Source organism: Talpa occidentalis, unplaced genomic scaffold (assembly GCF_014898055.3).
Source record: "Talpa occidentalis isolate TD23 unplaced genomic scaffold, MPIMG_talOcc4v2.1 talOcc4.7, whole genome shotgun sequence".
NCBI classification, from domain to species: Eukaryota; Metazoa; Chordata; class Mammalia; order Eulipotyphla; family Talpidae; genus Talpa; species Talpa occidentalis.
Genome location: NW_023605083.1, coordinates 89,328,775 through 89,344,724, shown reverse-complemented (window position 1 = coordinate 89,344,724; position 15,950 = coordinate 89,328,775). Strand labels below are relative to the sequence as shown.

Sequence of the window (15,950 nt, the reverse complement as noted above, 5' to 3'; positions counted from 1 at the left end):
GGGTGCAGACTGGGCACCCAGGCTCCTGACTCAGGCACAGCCCCTTCAAGCCAAGGTCCTACCTCAGGGCTCCAGGAGAGCTGATGCATTCATTTAAGACTAGAGCAGAACTCAGAGAAGAGGTGTCAGATCAGAGGCTAAGGCCACAGAAGGGTTTCTGGGAGAGCTCTTTTAGTAATGGGCGCATTTCGCCAAGCAGTATGGAAGCCAATGAGAAACTACAGGTGAATGCAAAGGCCAACCCTGACCACTGTGTGTGGCTCCAAATGACAAACCCAGCTAATTAGGGCTGCTCATACGCTTCTTGTTTTCAGAGAGGATGGGAACCAGGGGATTTGGGTGGGGGAAGAGGGAGGGGGTTAGAGACCCTGCCAACATGCTCTTTAGCTTGTGGATTCAATAATAAGACCATTAACTTAACAGATATTCATTGGTACCTCCTCTGTGCTGTGGTACACAGATAGTCCTGCCCTGTCACCTGGTCATCCAAGTGGCCTTACAGACTGCTCCGTGCTAACTTCTTGGATCTTGGATTTCCTGAGTTCAAACAGCGTAATCCCCACTCTCCTTGCTTGCCTCCTACCTGGATGAAGTCTATAAATGGCTCTTCCCTGCCAGCCCTCCTGCCTGCTCAGCCATTGGCTCTAGGAGACTGTTGTTTTGCTTCAGTTTGCCCATTGGTCAAGGGACAGATGGCTCAGCCACTCAAGCCAGGCTCAGATCTCAAGCCAACTGGGTCTGATGGCATGGATGGCATGGTTAATGTCGAAAAGGCAGTGATAACCCCCTCCCCCCACCAGGCAGACTGTGAAGGCCCATGCTTGACCTTTGCCTGCCACTTCTTTTTCCAGGGGATAAGTTAACAGCATCTCTGTCAAGAGGTGACCAGGTAACCACACATCTTAAATCCCAGTGTCTCCCCAGCAGGGAGCACACAGAGGAACAAGCCCAGTGCACATGCCCCTGCATTGGGATCAGTGGTCAGTCCTGAACAGTTCATCTGTGGCTTCACTTTGGAGGTGTCCTGCCCTGAGTAGCCCTTGGGCTCTCACCTAGTGACTGAGGGATAAGCATGGGGAATAGCTGGCACTAGAAATCGGTCACATTGACACAGCCCCCTCCGGCTGATGCTGCCACCTCTAGCAGCTCCCTGTTGCTAACCTATTGCAGTCTATACCTTCAACTATCCTGTACAGTTTGTTCATTCACTCTACACTTACTGGGTGCCTGCTGTGTGTCAGGATCAAGGCTGTGTGCAGATAGCATGGAGGTGACCCAGATGCAGCCTCCCCCAAGGAACCCTGGTTTGTACCTCCCTTCAGGTCCCTTGCCAGGATGCCAGTCACCCAGCTCTTCCTGTGTCCTGCCTGTCCTCCCTTGCCACATCCCTGGGAGCCTGTGTCCCCAGGGTCAGTCCACCCTAGTGCAGCTGGCTGAGGACCATGACCCCATCCAGCATATCAAGAGGTAGGGCAAAACTGTAGTTGTTTGGAGATGCAGCCCCATCAGGGGCTGGCATGTGGGTGCACAATGCTCCTCAAAGCAACACTAGGAGCAGGTGCCATGTGGGGGAGGAAGCAGTTGAATCCACCACAAGCCCAGGCTACAGAGGGAGTCACAGGCTGCATAGGGCTTGGCTCAGGCCACCAGGACACGGTCTGTCTGCCAAGAGGGTTCCTGCTGCTGGGCAAGGCTGTGGCAGGCAGGGAGAGCTGGGGACACGCTGAACCCCGGAGAGCTGGTGTTGAAGGGAGCACAGAATGTGAGTTGGGATGCGATCTAAGAAACTCTGATGCATTTGGAAGAAATACTAGCAGTTGGTGCTAGATCATTCCAGAAGGCTTGTTCAGCACCAAGGAATCCAATTAGGGAACTGGACTTTTCCACCAGAAGGTCTGGAGAAAACTTGGCAGGAGGGTTCCTTCGTAACATGGGCTTGAGTATTCCTAGAATTTGGGTGGGAGTCCAAGATCAGAGAGAAAGCAAAGCAGCAGTGTAACTCCATGGCACAGTGAAGGAACACGGTAGGATTTCAGACTTGCAAATCTACTTTTAATGCATGAGCTGAGAGGATATAGAATTTTCCAGAATGGAGTCACCTAGTGCAGAATCTGGCACATCATGGACACCCCTTCCAGGTTTGTTGAAGGAAAGCTGTATGGCTAGGTGACTGGACAGTTTCCCCAAAGTGAGCTTCAGCCAAGCAGAAACTCTGACAGTCCCCTCAGGGACCACGGCTCTGGTGCCTGCTTACCCTCAGGAACCTGACTCCATTGCACCTCATCCAGGCAGTTTGCCTTCTCTGATTTGAAATCAGCCCTTCTGGAGTATATTTACACCTGTTTTAGCACCTGAAGCCATTATTTTCCCTTGTGACCAGCACCAACAGCCCTAGGCACCATTTCTCACCAGAAACCCATTTCCTTCCCTGCAGGGAGGACCGTCACATACCGCGGGTGCTTCAGGCTGCCAGAGAACACCACGCACACCTTCCCCGATGCCCTGATACAGGCCAACGTGACAGTGGAGGTGTGCTCCAGGTTTTGTTCCCAGAAGGTAAGGCCACTACAATGTCACAACCCTCTCTTAACAGCCCACATGTGCGGCGGTCTCCCAGAGGGGTGGGGGCCATGCTAGGCTGCAGATGTCCATTCTGGGAGCCAGGTGGGGGCTGAGAAAGGCCTGGAGGGCCCCAGGCCATGCTGCAGACTGCACCATGGGTGCCGACAGGGAGCCAGTTGCTAAGGCCAGTCATCCGAGGCCAGGTAGGGAATTGTCAGCAGAGGTTGTAAAGCTGAGAAGATGATGCTTTTCCCAATGTGAGCTCTTGAAACAAGTGTCAGATGTTCACCTGACTTGGTATGGAAGCATGAAGATGCTGGCTCAGGATCTGGGGAGAGCTGGTGGATTTTCTGTGATTTGCTGTGACTCTTGGGCCATGCATCTGACTTCTCCTTTGGATCAGCCTGGGCCGAGGGTGGAGTGTAACAGTGTTGGGCGCCAAGGGCCACTGTCCATGTGTCCTGTTTCATTCTGGAAAAAGTTGGTCAAGTCCCCAAAGGCAGACTCGGGAGTGTTAAGTGATGCTGGCAAGACCCAGCTATCTGTGCAGAGTATTGAGATCCTGGGTCGGAGTCCGGTGGTCTCCAGGCTGGGCTGCACACTCTGGCTGTCGAGCTGGCCCTAGGTGCTGGGGCTTGGGGCTGCTCCACATGTGCTGGGGGCCAGTAGCTTTGGTGGGACTGTGGTACTTGGCAGTTTAGTGCATGAGGCTGGAAGAGAGAGTGATGATGGTGACGATGACAGCGACACTCATTCTCAATAGCAGCTAACATTTATCGGTCTTTTTCTTTTATGTTGGGTATTGTTTCAAGCATTTTACACATGTTAACTCACTTAATCCCCAGAATAACCCAACAGGATAGGTGTGATCACCTGCACTGTGCAGGTGAGGAATCTGAAGCAGGGTTTGAGCATCCTGCTTGAGGTGACACAGCCAGTGTGTGGGGAGCCAGGATTTGAATTCACTCCAGCTCCATAGCCTGCTGGTGGTTTGAAGGGCACAATAGGTTGGCTTCAGTGAAAGCAGATGTGCTGGGCCGCACGCCTACCCTAGAGTTGCTCTCCCACTGCCTCCCTGGAAAGGCAGGTGGAGAACAAAGCCTTTCCTGAGTGCTTTCCTCTTGTGCAAGCACAACCTTTGAAGCAACTCTCTTGCATCACCAGCATTTCCGAAGCCACTACCAACCACGTGTTGGGTATCAGGGCTCACAAGACACAATGTAGCCTGCCAGGAAGACAGTTTGTGATTCACAGGCATCTGGCCTGAGGACCCCTCTCTTTCCCCATTGTGGGAACAGCAGGACACCACTCAGCTGTCTGCCCTGCTTGCTCAGGCATGGAAACAAGTGACTTGGGGCTTCTTCCATGCAGTTCAGAGCAGTCCCCTGCAGAGGCCCCCAGCACAGGCTGCAGGCAGGCTGCCACCCCCCCAGTGCTGGGCACTCTGCAAAGGGTCTTTGCTCTGGCAATCTGCTTTGATCCTCCCAGTGCTTCATAGGGGGCCGTGTTCTGATGCTGAAGCTTCCCAGAAGTGAGAGCACTGACACAAAGTGACTGGCTTTAACAACCAACTCCTGACACCACACCCTGTGCTTTTTATCCTGCTGGTTGCTGTGGCATGGGGGGATGGGTGAGTGGGGCAGGGAGGAGGCGGGCCAGGTGGGCAGTGTGTCCTCAGCTTAATTCTTTTTAAAGAGATAATATGCACACATGGACTATAATAAAAAGACTCCAAATGGAGAGGGGCAAGTCTTTCTTTCCTCCCTGTATCTCCTACCCAGTATCCTTCCTTGGGGGCAATGGATAGCTCCAACTTCCCTGTCCACTGTCAGATTCTGTGAATGTTCGGTGAATTCTGTGAATATTCAAGCAGTTGCTCCTTTGCAGACACCACAGAGAGTGATGAGTGCACAGACTGCCCTGCCTGGACAGATTGTTCCATATCGGCATAGGAACTGCATTCCGTTGTCCTATAATTTATTTAACCAGTTCCTGCTGTTAAGCATTTAGGTTGTTTCCAGTCTTCTGCTTTTACAAACAACACCATTTGGATGATCATCCTTCCAGGGGTCACTTTGTGTTGGCGGATTTGCAAGATGAAATTCCTAGGTCAGAAGCTGTGTGTCTTTCTCTTTTTGGTAAATGTTGTCAACTTGTCCTTGGCAAGGTGACCTGAAAGTTACACCCCCGCAGGAGATGTGAAGCGTGGGATGAAAACAAGGCACCCTGTGACTCCTCTTTTGGGGAGGGTGGCTCAAGCCAGCATCCTTGGTAGATGCCCTGGTATTCTGGAGGGAGCTCCTCTCGGGCAGCTGGTCAGGGCCCAGAGAATTAAGCCTTGTGGTTATAGGCTGATAATTTAAACATGTGAAAGTCTTCAGTGTCTGTCTTCAACCTTCTTCATATAAAGGGGCCCAAATACGGGTCACTACACTTTCACACTGGAACGTGTGCCAAAAACTACCTGGTGTCTCATGCCATTTTGCACCTAACGCCCATATGCCTCCTCTTGCCACATGTTTCAGGAGACGCTGCCTGCTTAGCTCTGGCTTGTGCTGTTGTGAGTTGCCCAGGTCAGGATGACATTGAAAAGGCACCCAGGGCCACCAGAAACAGCCCTGCCCTCGACACTCTCAAGCATCTGTGTGCAAAGATTGTCTCTCATCCGGCCTCCCTTGTATTGTCGGATGGGGCTGGGTGGGTGGGTGTTTCCTCCAATCCATTGTTTAGATTCCCAGAATTTTGCAGCTGTGAGGAGCAGAGTCATCATTTCCAGCTTTAAAGTTGAAAGCGGGTCTTAGCAAGACATATGTCGTGGGATGTGGCCAGACACCTACACCAACATTGAGGGGGGCGGTGGCCAGCAGGGGCCAGCTGTGGGGGACGCCCAGCCCCCACTCATGAGGTCCAGCTCACAACTGAGCCCTGGGGCCCAGGTGACTCTGACTCGTGACAGAGCAGTCAGCTTGATGGGGATGAAGGAGGCTTGGAGGGAGGTTTAAAAGGAGAAGCATTATAGCCATTTGGGCACATCGGTGCTGGAGGGCATGGGGCACTGTCGGCTGGCAGGTGTGGGGTGAGGAGCATATTCATTACAGAAAGCGGTAACTGCTGAGCAGGCACCGGGTGGTAGGAAAGCAGCTCAGCTTGCCCAGGGGAGGGCTGCGTGGCATGATATGACACTTAGGAAGGGGTCACATTGCACATGGCCCTGAATGCTCTCGGGCCTTAGCTACAAGCTTGCCTGGTTCTTGATGGCGGCAGATGAGAAAACAGGTCATGAAGCCCATACTCGGGAAGCAGGAACAAGTCTTTATTACAGTCACAGGGAGCAACAGCAGCAGCGTCCAGCAATGGCAGCACCCCGGGTCCCGGCTGCAGCAGTGACCCTGTGCGCTACAAATGGCACCCTCCAGAGGATCCCTATTAGCTTTTATATGATTTATAAACAAAGCTGTCACAGGGCCAAGGTTAAACCTAGTTTATCATGCATGCAAACTGTACATAAAGGTTACATATTATTTTTTTTTAAAGATTATTTATGTATGCAAGAGCTGGGGTACAGGCCAGAGGTATGGGGGGTAAGAGGATTCACCAGAAATAGAGTAGGGAACAGAACAGGCAGACTGACTGAAGTACACTGCTGAGGGGAGCAGCGGGTGAGACAGGAGAGGTCTGCTGTGCCATGTGGGTAGCTCCCTGACCGGGGATCAAACTCGTGCTTCAGTGGCTGTGGACAGCTTCATAGTTTTGTGTCTTATGTACGCCACCAGGTACTGCTCTCCGCACATGAGGACTACATCTCTAGGCCACATGTTATCTATTAGGTCACCTGTGCTGGAAGGTCACAGTGAAAAACAGTCAGAGATATTGTGAGAAAACTGATAAAACTGTTTTCCCATCAGCTCTACAAATGCCTACCTCTAAGTACAGATCTTTCTCAGTGGGTAAGAAGGAGCCATTGATGGTGTGGCAGGGAGGTGATCTGGCACTTCATAGCTGTGGTAGGATGCTCTGCATGGGGGTGGGGTGTTCTCTGTGGATCCCTCTCGGAGTCAGTTGCCCTCAGAGATGCCTTGGCAAAGCTGTAACAGAAGTTGACCTGTGACTTGACTGTGGAGTTAGGGAATCCAGGTAGGGCAAAGATGATGCCCCAGATGTCGTGCATCCAAGTGGAACCCCCGTTTCACCCAACAGTGCACCTCTGTGCCCCAGGCTATCTGTGCCCTCTCCCTCTCTTGCCCTGGGGATATCGGTGTGGCTTGGACTCACGCCTCTGTCGCCATCAGCTGTCAGCTCTGCAGTTCCTGCTGGGGACCTCCTTGGAATTCTGACTTCCCTGGAGAGAAAGATTTCTCCACCTGGCAACGACTGACATTTCGGGTGGGATGATTCTTTGCTTTAGGACCTGTCTGTGCACTGTGGGATATTTAGCAGCATCCTTAGCCTGTCCCTAATACCCAGATGTGTGAAGACCTAGATGGTTGCAGAACAGGCCAGCTGCCCCTCCAGGATAGAAGCAGGCCCACGGAGAACCCGTGCCCTAAGGGCTCGCTTCAGTGTGTTGACTTGGCAATGCCCAGGCCTGGCTCACACGCCCCACAGGTCTGGATACTGGTGAACTTTTCCTGCTCTTTGGTGAGAATGAAGTGAATTCTGCCTCCAGATCTGATGTCCACCTCAGACACCAGATCAAATGGAACTTCAGCTGACCCAGGCCATGTTGTTCAGGGACCTGTGCAAGGTGGTTTTTGTCTCTGCCTCCTGAGCGTTGAGTGTGGGTAAGAGATGAATCGGGGGATGGCTGTACTTTCCTCTCTGAGATGCCACACGTGTCCACTCTGGAAAGGCTGTGGCACTGAGGCTGCAGGGCTGCAGTTTGGCTGAAACACAAGCCCGAGTGTCCTGTGACGTGAGCAGGTTACTTATGCCAGGGACTTGCAGTGGCCTATGATACAGTCATTGATGTTTTCTAAGATCTTTATGACGAGACAGCATCACAACAGTGTGTTAAATGGGGCAGAGCTAAACCTAGGGTGGGGGGGCGGGGTGCGGCCTAATTAGGGCTGCCTGGGTGGTGAGGCAGGAGCTGCAGACTTGAGAGGTGAGGCTTGGAAGCAGGGAAGGAGGGGGAACCTAACTTGTGGTGCCCCAGTTTTGAGCACACTCTGACATTTATTTGTGGCCCCAGATAAAAATCTCTCTACTGTTTTTGCTAGTTAGTGACAATAGATTTGGGGAAATTCAGAAATATAGTTTGACAGAAAAAGAACATTTGGGGCAATAGCATCTTAATGAACTGACTGTCTGCCAGCAAGTGGGACTTGACCAATGTAATGTGTTTTTAAACACAGTAAAATGATCTGTCTAATTTTCTGCAATGGTATTGGAGATGGAAGAAAAACTGCTCATTCTCAGGTCTCAAGATGCTATCACCTCCTTCATTTGGAGGGAAGGTGAGAATGAACAGAGGGGGAGCTGAGGTATTTGCGTTGCTCCCAGTTTGGTGTGGGGTAATTAACTCTGAAGCCTGACATCCATGCACAGTGATAGACCCTAAGTGGGAGTGTGCTTCCTGGCCGAGAGGCTCCTGGTGAAATCTCTCTCGCACCATATGCAAATGGGTTACTAACTGATGCTTCTCCAGTTCCTCTGTCTTGTAATCCTTGGAGCTGCTAGCAGTCCTACTGAGAGCATGAAGAGGTATTCCCGTTTCTTCTTGCCCTTTACCCTCCTGCAAGGCTTTTTCTTTGGCCATTGAACCGTGATGCTAACCGAGCCCCTTGTGAAACGGGAAGGCGTTTGTTTGTGTGGGGGCCGTTGGCTTTCTCTGCTAGGTGTCTCCCCCGGCTAAATCCACTTGGATTCCAGCAGCTGCAGTTCATCCTGGTGGACTCTTTGCCATCACAGTGCATGCAGGTTCACATCTTTGACACGGATCACACTGACAAGAGTCTGGTTTTGTGACTTACTATCTAGATAGTGAGAATTTTTCCCTTTGCCAGAATGCTGTACAGTTATTCTAGTGGGTGACTGATACAGCAACTTTGAGTCTCTTATAAAAATTCTGTGTCAAGCCTGCCAAGAGCTGTGTGTGTGTCTTTAAGGAACATATGTTTTTTGAAGGGAGGGGGTTACAAAGACAATGTATATCTATTTTAGAAAATTTAGAAATGCAAAAATAAAATTAAAATTCATCTGTAACTTAAGCACTTCAGTGAAAACAACTGACATTTTGTATCCTTTTGGTCTATTATATGCAATATAATAATATAATATAATATAATATAATATAATATAATATAATATAAATCTGCACACAATACATGAATTTTTTTTAAATATTAAAAGATTGAAGCTTTCTTTCCATTTATACCCCGTTCTCATTTAAAATGACTTGAACTTATCTTTTGCCAAGCTATCCATCCTCTATGGCTGGACATTTAGGCTGGTTTTTCCCATTTAGGCAGTATTTTAAACAATACTGCCACGAATATCTTTGCAGGTAAACCCTTAAAAGTGCTCATAATTATTTCCTTGGGCTATGTTGTCATATGGGGACTAGCCAGCACAAAGAATATGTGCATTTAATAGGTGCACGTTTGAGACTTTTGGTACATTTCTGGAAGAGAGTCACCTAGTCCCATCATTCTGGAGATGGTTGAGAGACGATTTTAGGGTCCAAGTGATGTGGACAGATGTCCCTGCTGTGTTGCTTTCTCATGTGGGATCAGGGGAGGCATCATGGCTCACCGGACTGTGAGGGGGATTCAATGACTCTGGACATGAAAGGGTTTTATGATTTGCGTGACTCCCTGAGTATCCAACATTCCAGATGATGGTTATGATGGTCATTATTATGCCGCTCCCCCTGGTTCCTTTGCTGTGAGTAGGGGGTGGGATGTTTGGGAATCTGTCTAAGATAAAGCTTGGCCCACTCCTATGTGGGCAGAAACCAAGGCACCTTGGGGTCCCAAGGGCTTGGTGGTTCTGAGCCATGTGGCATTTCTCAGACTCTTCTTTCCCTTGGATGTTTGGCTTTGATGGAGGAGGTATTGATAGAGTGGGGTAAGAGGGTCTGCTATCTGGGGCCTCTGGACTGCAGAGAGCCATTACCTTGGGGGGCATTTATAAGGACCCTGGAGACAGGCTGACATTTGCCTCAAACAATCTAGAGGCAGCACCTTTGAGGCTGGGCACGTGGAAGGGGTCTGGTGAGTCAGTGTGTCTGTGGAGTAAAGCAGGCACCGAGGGAAGGCCCAAAGGGCCCCTGTTATGTGTATGCACTTAGTCTCTCTGGCTCAAACCAAGCAAGATGCCTCATGCCTGCTCTTCAAAAGGCACCTCACCAGTATTTCATTCCACCCACAAATCCTCTTACTAAAGGGGAAATCAAGACTCAATCCACATAAATGTAAACACACACCTGCCTAGCTCCAGAGCCCTTAATAATTTAGCCAGACCCCTTTTATTAGATGATAAAACCAAGACTCAAAGATGCCCCGAAGCTTGTTGGCAATCACACAAATAGGATTCAAAGCTAGGGATTCCTGGTTCCAGCTCCCTGGAGCTGCCTCTCCAAGCCACACAGCCTCTGTTCTGTGCTCAGACTCCAGGGGCATGAGAGCACAGGCACACGCTCTCAGCTACAGTCTCAGCAAATGGGTTTTCATTCCATCTGACATCTGCCCCCAAACAAAGTCATTTCCTGCATCCCCCACCCCCGCAGCCACCTCAGAGAGTACCTTCCTTCCTTTTTGTGTCTTGAATGTACAGATCTGTCTCCAGAGTGAAGGGAACTGCCCTGGAGGCAAGAGACTGGTCACAGCTAACCTCCATGCAGGTTGTCGGATTTCATGGAAAATCCATTACATTCGTGAGTTAGGTTCCAAAGAGTAGAGTGTGGCATGTGGCTCATCCCGCAGCGGAAGTCCAGAAAGCCGACTTCTGTTCCCACTCACCATGATGGCCTGGGACCGTGGGCTGCTTACATCCTGCCTCCAAGCCTCAGTTTCCCTTCCCAACAATGAAGTTCTCATCTATGAAGTCTCTGTAATTCTGGGTAATCCTGGAGATCCCGAGAAAGTTGCTTGAGGCGGAACAAAGATAGAGGTGATGTGCCCAAGATAGGCTGGTTTTTCAGACAGGTCTTTCCTGAGGTCTCACTCCTTGTCCATTAGAATGTCCACTCCCTGCCCACTTGGTCACCACTAAGCTTTTGCTTGTGGCTCCCCATTCACCAGAAAGCCCAGCCTTTGCTGATCCATCACTTGGCTCTAGGATGAGTGCCCACCCACCCCAGATCTGAGCTGCCACCAGCGAAGTGTTAGGATGAGGACGTGTTTCCATCCTGCTCTGGACACAGGCTGAGCCGCTCTGTTTTTAAGCCCTCATCAGCGATTGCAATAGTCCTGAAGCTGTGTTCTCACTTGTTTATTCTGACTTGATTTCTCTGCTCTTTTCTCTCTCTCTTTCTCTCTCTCTCTCTCTTTCTAGCTTGGAATGGGGGTGGGGGGAAACGAGTAAGTTGGCAGAGAGATAAGATTCATCAATATTTAATTTTTATGGAAATCATGTCCTAGAAATCCCCAAGGGGCTGAAAATTGTTCTGTGTTTTCAGAAGCCAGTGATGTCGCTGAAGCGGTTACATTGTAAATAAAACCACATTACTGTCTGCAGCTCTCCTGTTGCTCTGCAAACACCCAGAAACTTGACAGTTTAATCCACTCAAGGCAGCAGAAAGGTTCGCATTGTCACTTGGCGGGGGCAGCCCATCCCCAGCCCTGGGATACAGGATTGTGAGCCATCAAAGTCTGTGGCGCTGTCACAGCAGGAGGCATGCGGAGCCAGCCGCCCTTAGCAGAATTATCACATTGGTGAAATTTTTTCCTCTCAACAGGATTCCCAGGAGAGCTGACTCCCTGGGGTTCCTGATGTCAGGTAGGGTTGCTTAGATGTAGATGCCCAGATGACTCATGTGACCCACAGATGACTCATACCCAAGTCATTCCATTGACTTTTGGGGGAATTGGAATCTGGAAAGAATGTTTATTCAGTCATTCATTTGTTCACTGGTTCTTCCATCAAATATTCCTTAAGCATCCACCACATTCTAGATACTGTTTTAGGTACTGGGAATGCAGTAAAGCACCCCAGATCTCTGCTTATAAATTCTCATGGAAAGAGGCAGACAATAAACCAGGTAAATAATTAAAATAGATAGTATGCTGAATGGTGGTAAGTGCAGTGGAGTAAAATGAAGGGGGAACCTTAGGTATTTGTCCACAAGAAGTGAAAATATTTATCTATTTGTACAAGAATTTCACAGCAGCTTTGCTTGTTTGTCATAGCTAAAAAGCCGAAATAGCCCCGATATCCATAAAGACAGTAAATCTGCCAATTCACTCATGAACTACTATGCAGCCATAGAAAGGAACAGCCTGTGTACATGTGAAACAACAGGGATGGATTTAACAAATATTTTCTTGAATGAAAGAGATCCAGGACAAAAAATATATGCTGAATGATTCTCTTTATAGGTCATTCTAGAATAATAAACTAATCTGTGGTAAGAGAAATGACAATATCTTTTGTTTGGAGAGCAAGAGGGAAGCCGGGGAAAGGACTAATTTCTGATGTGAGAGAAATGTTGTGTGTTCTCTTCCGCATTCATCTCAACCCACTGAGTGTAGTACTAGGGTCTGAACATTTCATGGCAATGAGTATTACCTCAGTCAAACAAAATTAGAAAGCGCAGTAAGGGAATAGAGTGTATTGGTGAAGGTGAGAGTGATGTTGTAACCTGAAATGGGCAGGCCTCATGGAGGAGATAACTTGAGGAAAGTGAGTGAGGGTGTCTGAGGGAAGAGCATTCCAAGCAGGGGGAGCAACATGTGCAAAGGTCCTGAGGTAGAAATGTGACTACAGTGGCCAAAAACCAGTAAGAAAGCTGATGTATTAGTTTACCCAGGCTGCACAGGTATATATGACCTATACATAACAAAGTACCACAGACTGGGGGGTCTTAAACAGCAGAGATTCGTTTTCTCACAGATCTGGAGAGCAAGGTGTCAGAAGGGTTGGCTTCTTCTGAGGCCTCTCCGTGTCTTTGCAGACACCGACCTTCTCCATGGTGGCCCTTCCTTGCTCTGTGTGTCTCTGTGTCCTAGTATCTTCTTATAAGGACACCAGTCATGTTAGATTAGAGCCCACCCTGGTGGCCCCATTTTAACTTACTTCTTTGAAGACCCTGTGTCCACATACAGACACATTCTGAGGTATGAGGGTTGGGGCATATGGATCTGAGGGGACACGGCTCAGTCCATCACAGTGGTGTGGACACCAACAGATGGCTTTGGCCTGGTGCTCCCGCTGTGGATGCAGTCTGCTTATCTCCACTGCCTGCTGTGATATAGGTGTGGATCTAGGATGAGGGCCTTTGGCAGAGAATGGATGGCCTTGGTAGAGGCCGGAGGTTGCAATTCTCGTGATGTCTTTTCACTAACTCACGTCAGCAGGAGAACTTGCTTCCAGAAAGCTGGCAGTGTCCTGATCAAGGGTCAGGACGCAGATTTTGCTTGCTATTGAGAAACGACATGGGGACCCTGGGTGGCTGGATGTTGATGAGCTGGTTGCCCCCCCCCCCATCCCCTCACTCCCACGTCCAGTGGCCTGGGCTCTGCACCTGGTGGAGGGTGGGTAGTGGCCAGTGCTGGATGTCACTGCAGCTCTGACAGGCAGCTGTGGGTGTAGGTGCTTCCAAGGCCAGGGCCTCATTGTGGCCACTGGGTCTTCAGAGCAGTTCTTTTCTTTCTGTGACTGATCAAGACTAAGGCGTCACAAGCACTAATTAGGGGGAAGGGCTTCAGCCCTTTGCTTGACCCTGAGCTTCTGGGGCCTGTGAGAATAGCCAAGGTGAGGAAGTTTAGGAAATAATGTCTCAGGTACAAACTCTGCATGTCAGCCTCTGTTGCAATTAAAGGTCTTAAGAGATGAGAAAAGAGAGGAGTCCCTGCTGTGTTCAGGCACCAGGCTGGGCCTTTTCTTGCATTCTCTTTCTCCCTTTGTTCTGATGCTCCATGAGGTGGGTTTTGCCTCCGTGTCCCACATAAGGAAGTCGAGGCTCAGAGCGGGCAGTTACTTGGCGAGTTCTCACCAATATCGAGGATCTGCACTGGGATTTGAGTCCAGATCTTCTGGATAATCAAGCTGGTGCTTTATCTCCTACATGGTGCTTCCTCTCCTACATGGTGCTTCCTCCCAGTCTCTCTGGACATGAAACCCAGGGACTCCCAGAGCAGCTGCCTCCCCAAATCTCTCCTTGGAGAGATTCTCAAGTCAGGCCTCTCCCAGGAAAGGCAGAGGGGCCAGATGTTCTAGCCTCACCGCCCCTCAGGGTAGACTGAGGGAGGCCAGCAAGAGAACTCGAACGAGATACCCTGACTCCTCTAGGCAGGCCGACTCATAGGGCGTGTCCATGTTACAGAGGGAGGCACTGAGGTTCCAGAAGGGGAAGTGACTTGCTTATGGTTCCATAGACTGTTTAAGAGAGTTTCAATTCAGAAGGGAGTTCTGAGATGTTGAAGCCAAGAATGCAGTGGGATGGTGTGTGTGGAGGGGTATGTGTGTGTGTGCATATTGGGGTGTATGTACAGGGATGTGTTAGGTATGTCTGGGTATATGTAGGGGTATGTAGGGATGTATGTAGGAGTGTGGGGGGGATGTATAGGGGCATGGGGTCCATGTGGGAGTGTGTGTAGGGCCTTGTGTAAGGATGTGGGGGACATGTTAGGAGTGGGGGGGTGTATAGGGATGTATGTAGGAGTGTGTAGGGGGGTGGGTAGGTGTTTATAGGGGTGTGCAGTATGAACATCATGAAAGCATCCTCATCCTGTCCTGTGTGAGCTCAGCCCTGGGAGGGCAGTGGGCATGGGCCCTGGAGAAATTCCTGGCAGAGGTAAAGAGGCCTCTAAGCCTTGAAGGAGGACACAGGAAATGGAAGGGGCTCCGAGGGGCTGCTGGGTGGGAGGGGCCCAGCCTGTGCTGCCAGGGAGCCCTATCCCAGCAGTGTTCAGCACTGTCCCTCCGCTCCCTCCGTGGCACCCCCACAGGTCTGCATCCCCTCCATGGCTGGGCCACTGGGCCCTGATCTAACCTCTGTTCTGAGTGCTCAGAACCTTGGCTTGGCCAAACCATGATCAAGCAGCTCTATTTATTGTCTTTTGTTTATTTGCTTATTTATGAGATTTTGCTATGGGCAGAAAATGTAGAGGTTTGGGCACATTTCTCTGAGCTATGAGAAGTTCTCTGAACCTACCACCTCCCTCCCTCAACACTCTCCAGAGGAGACGACTCCTCCTCTCTCTAAGCTCCTTGCATCTCCTGTTTGGCAGATGCAGGGAGGGACAGAGGTGAGGTGGGGCTAAATGTCCTGTCTAATGCCTGTACATAGTAGGTGCTCAAGAAGCATGTGTGGGTAAGGTAGGTGGAGGGCTCATTGAGCATCCTGTACTGATGTTTGGTGTCCATGGGTAAGGAAGTTGGGAAGGCCCGCTCTTCTGTGAAAGCACCTACTGTGTGCCAGGCCCAGGGCTGGACCATTTGGCCATGTCCTATCCAGTCCTCAGACCAAACATGCAAGGAGGATTTTATTACCTTTGTTCAGTGGTCAGTCAGAGTGGCTCAGTGTCTTGCCCAGGCTTACCCAGCCGGAGAACCCAGAGTAGCATGCAGGCCCTCTGGTGACCCAGACCTCTCCAGAGTAAGGTGGGGCCTCCCCTGAGGGGAGTGAGAAATCACATGAGAGACTGCTGAGCTATGAGTGTTTCCCTCACCCCACCTGGACAGGAAGTCCCTGTCAGACGGAGCACTTTTGGGACCCGAGTCTGCTCTTACTCACCCCTCCCATATCAGAGAGGTCTATCTCTGGCCCCTCACCCCAACCTGCCGTGAGACGTTTGGCACAAGGGTTTGGCTGGATCTCTTTGCAGGGAGATGGCTGGCCAGGGGCCCCAGGCCTCAGTTAGGACTCCTTGGTCTGCTGGATAAAGATGTAACACGTTGACCCCCAGCTGCCTCATGTGGACTGCTCTGTCCCCCTCGGATCCACGAGCACGTTTGCTGATGCACATCCCCGGCCTACAGTGCCTGTTCCTCCTGGCACTCTGACCCCCTCCTGATGTCCCTGCAAAACCTAGGCCCTGCTTCCTCCCTTCTCTGCTTGGCTCACCCTTTCAGAGCACTGCTCACACTGCCGTGACTGACTGTCGACTTGTCACCAACCCCTGGGATGCCATGTCCCCTGGTGTTCCCTGAGTTTGGGCACAGAGCCCAGAGATGGGAGGATGACGTCACCTTCTTGAGTCCAAGTTTGCATCTGGTACCTGGGC

The 15,950-nt window shown here is 50.4% G+C and overlaps 1 protein-coding gene across 4 annotated transcripts in view; it reads left to right on the top strand.

Moving 5' to 3' along the window:
* WSCD1 (WSC domain containing 1) overlaps window positions 1–15,950 on the top strand; it is a 45,598-nt gene that overhangs the window by 18,881 nt on the left and 10,767 nt on the right. For all 4 annotated transcript variants that reach the window (XM_037495481.2, XM_037495480.2, XM_037495482.2 and 1 more), the window contains exon 5: window positions 2,435–2,556. In XM_037495481.2, coding sequence (XP_037351378.1) covers window positions 2,435–2,556 — 122 coding nt within the window. The remainder of the gene's footprint in view (window positions 1–2,434; window positions 2,557–15,950) is intronic.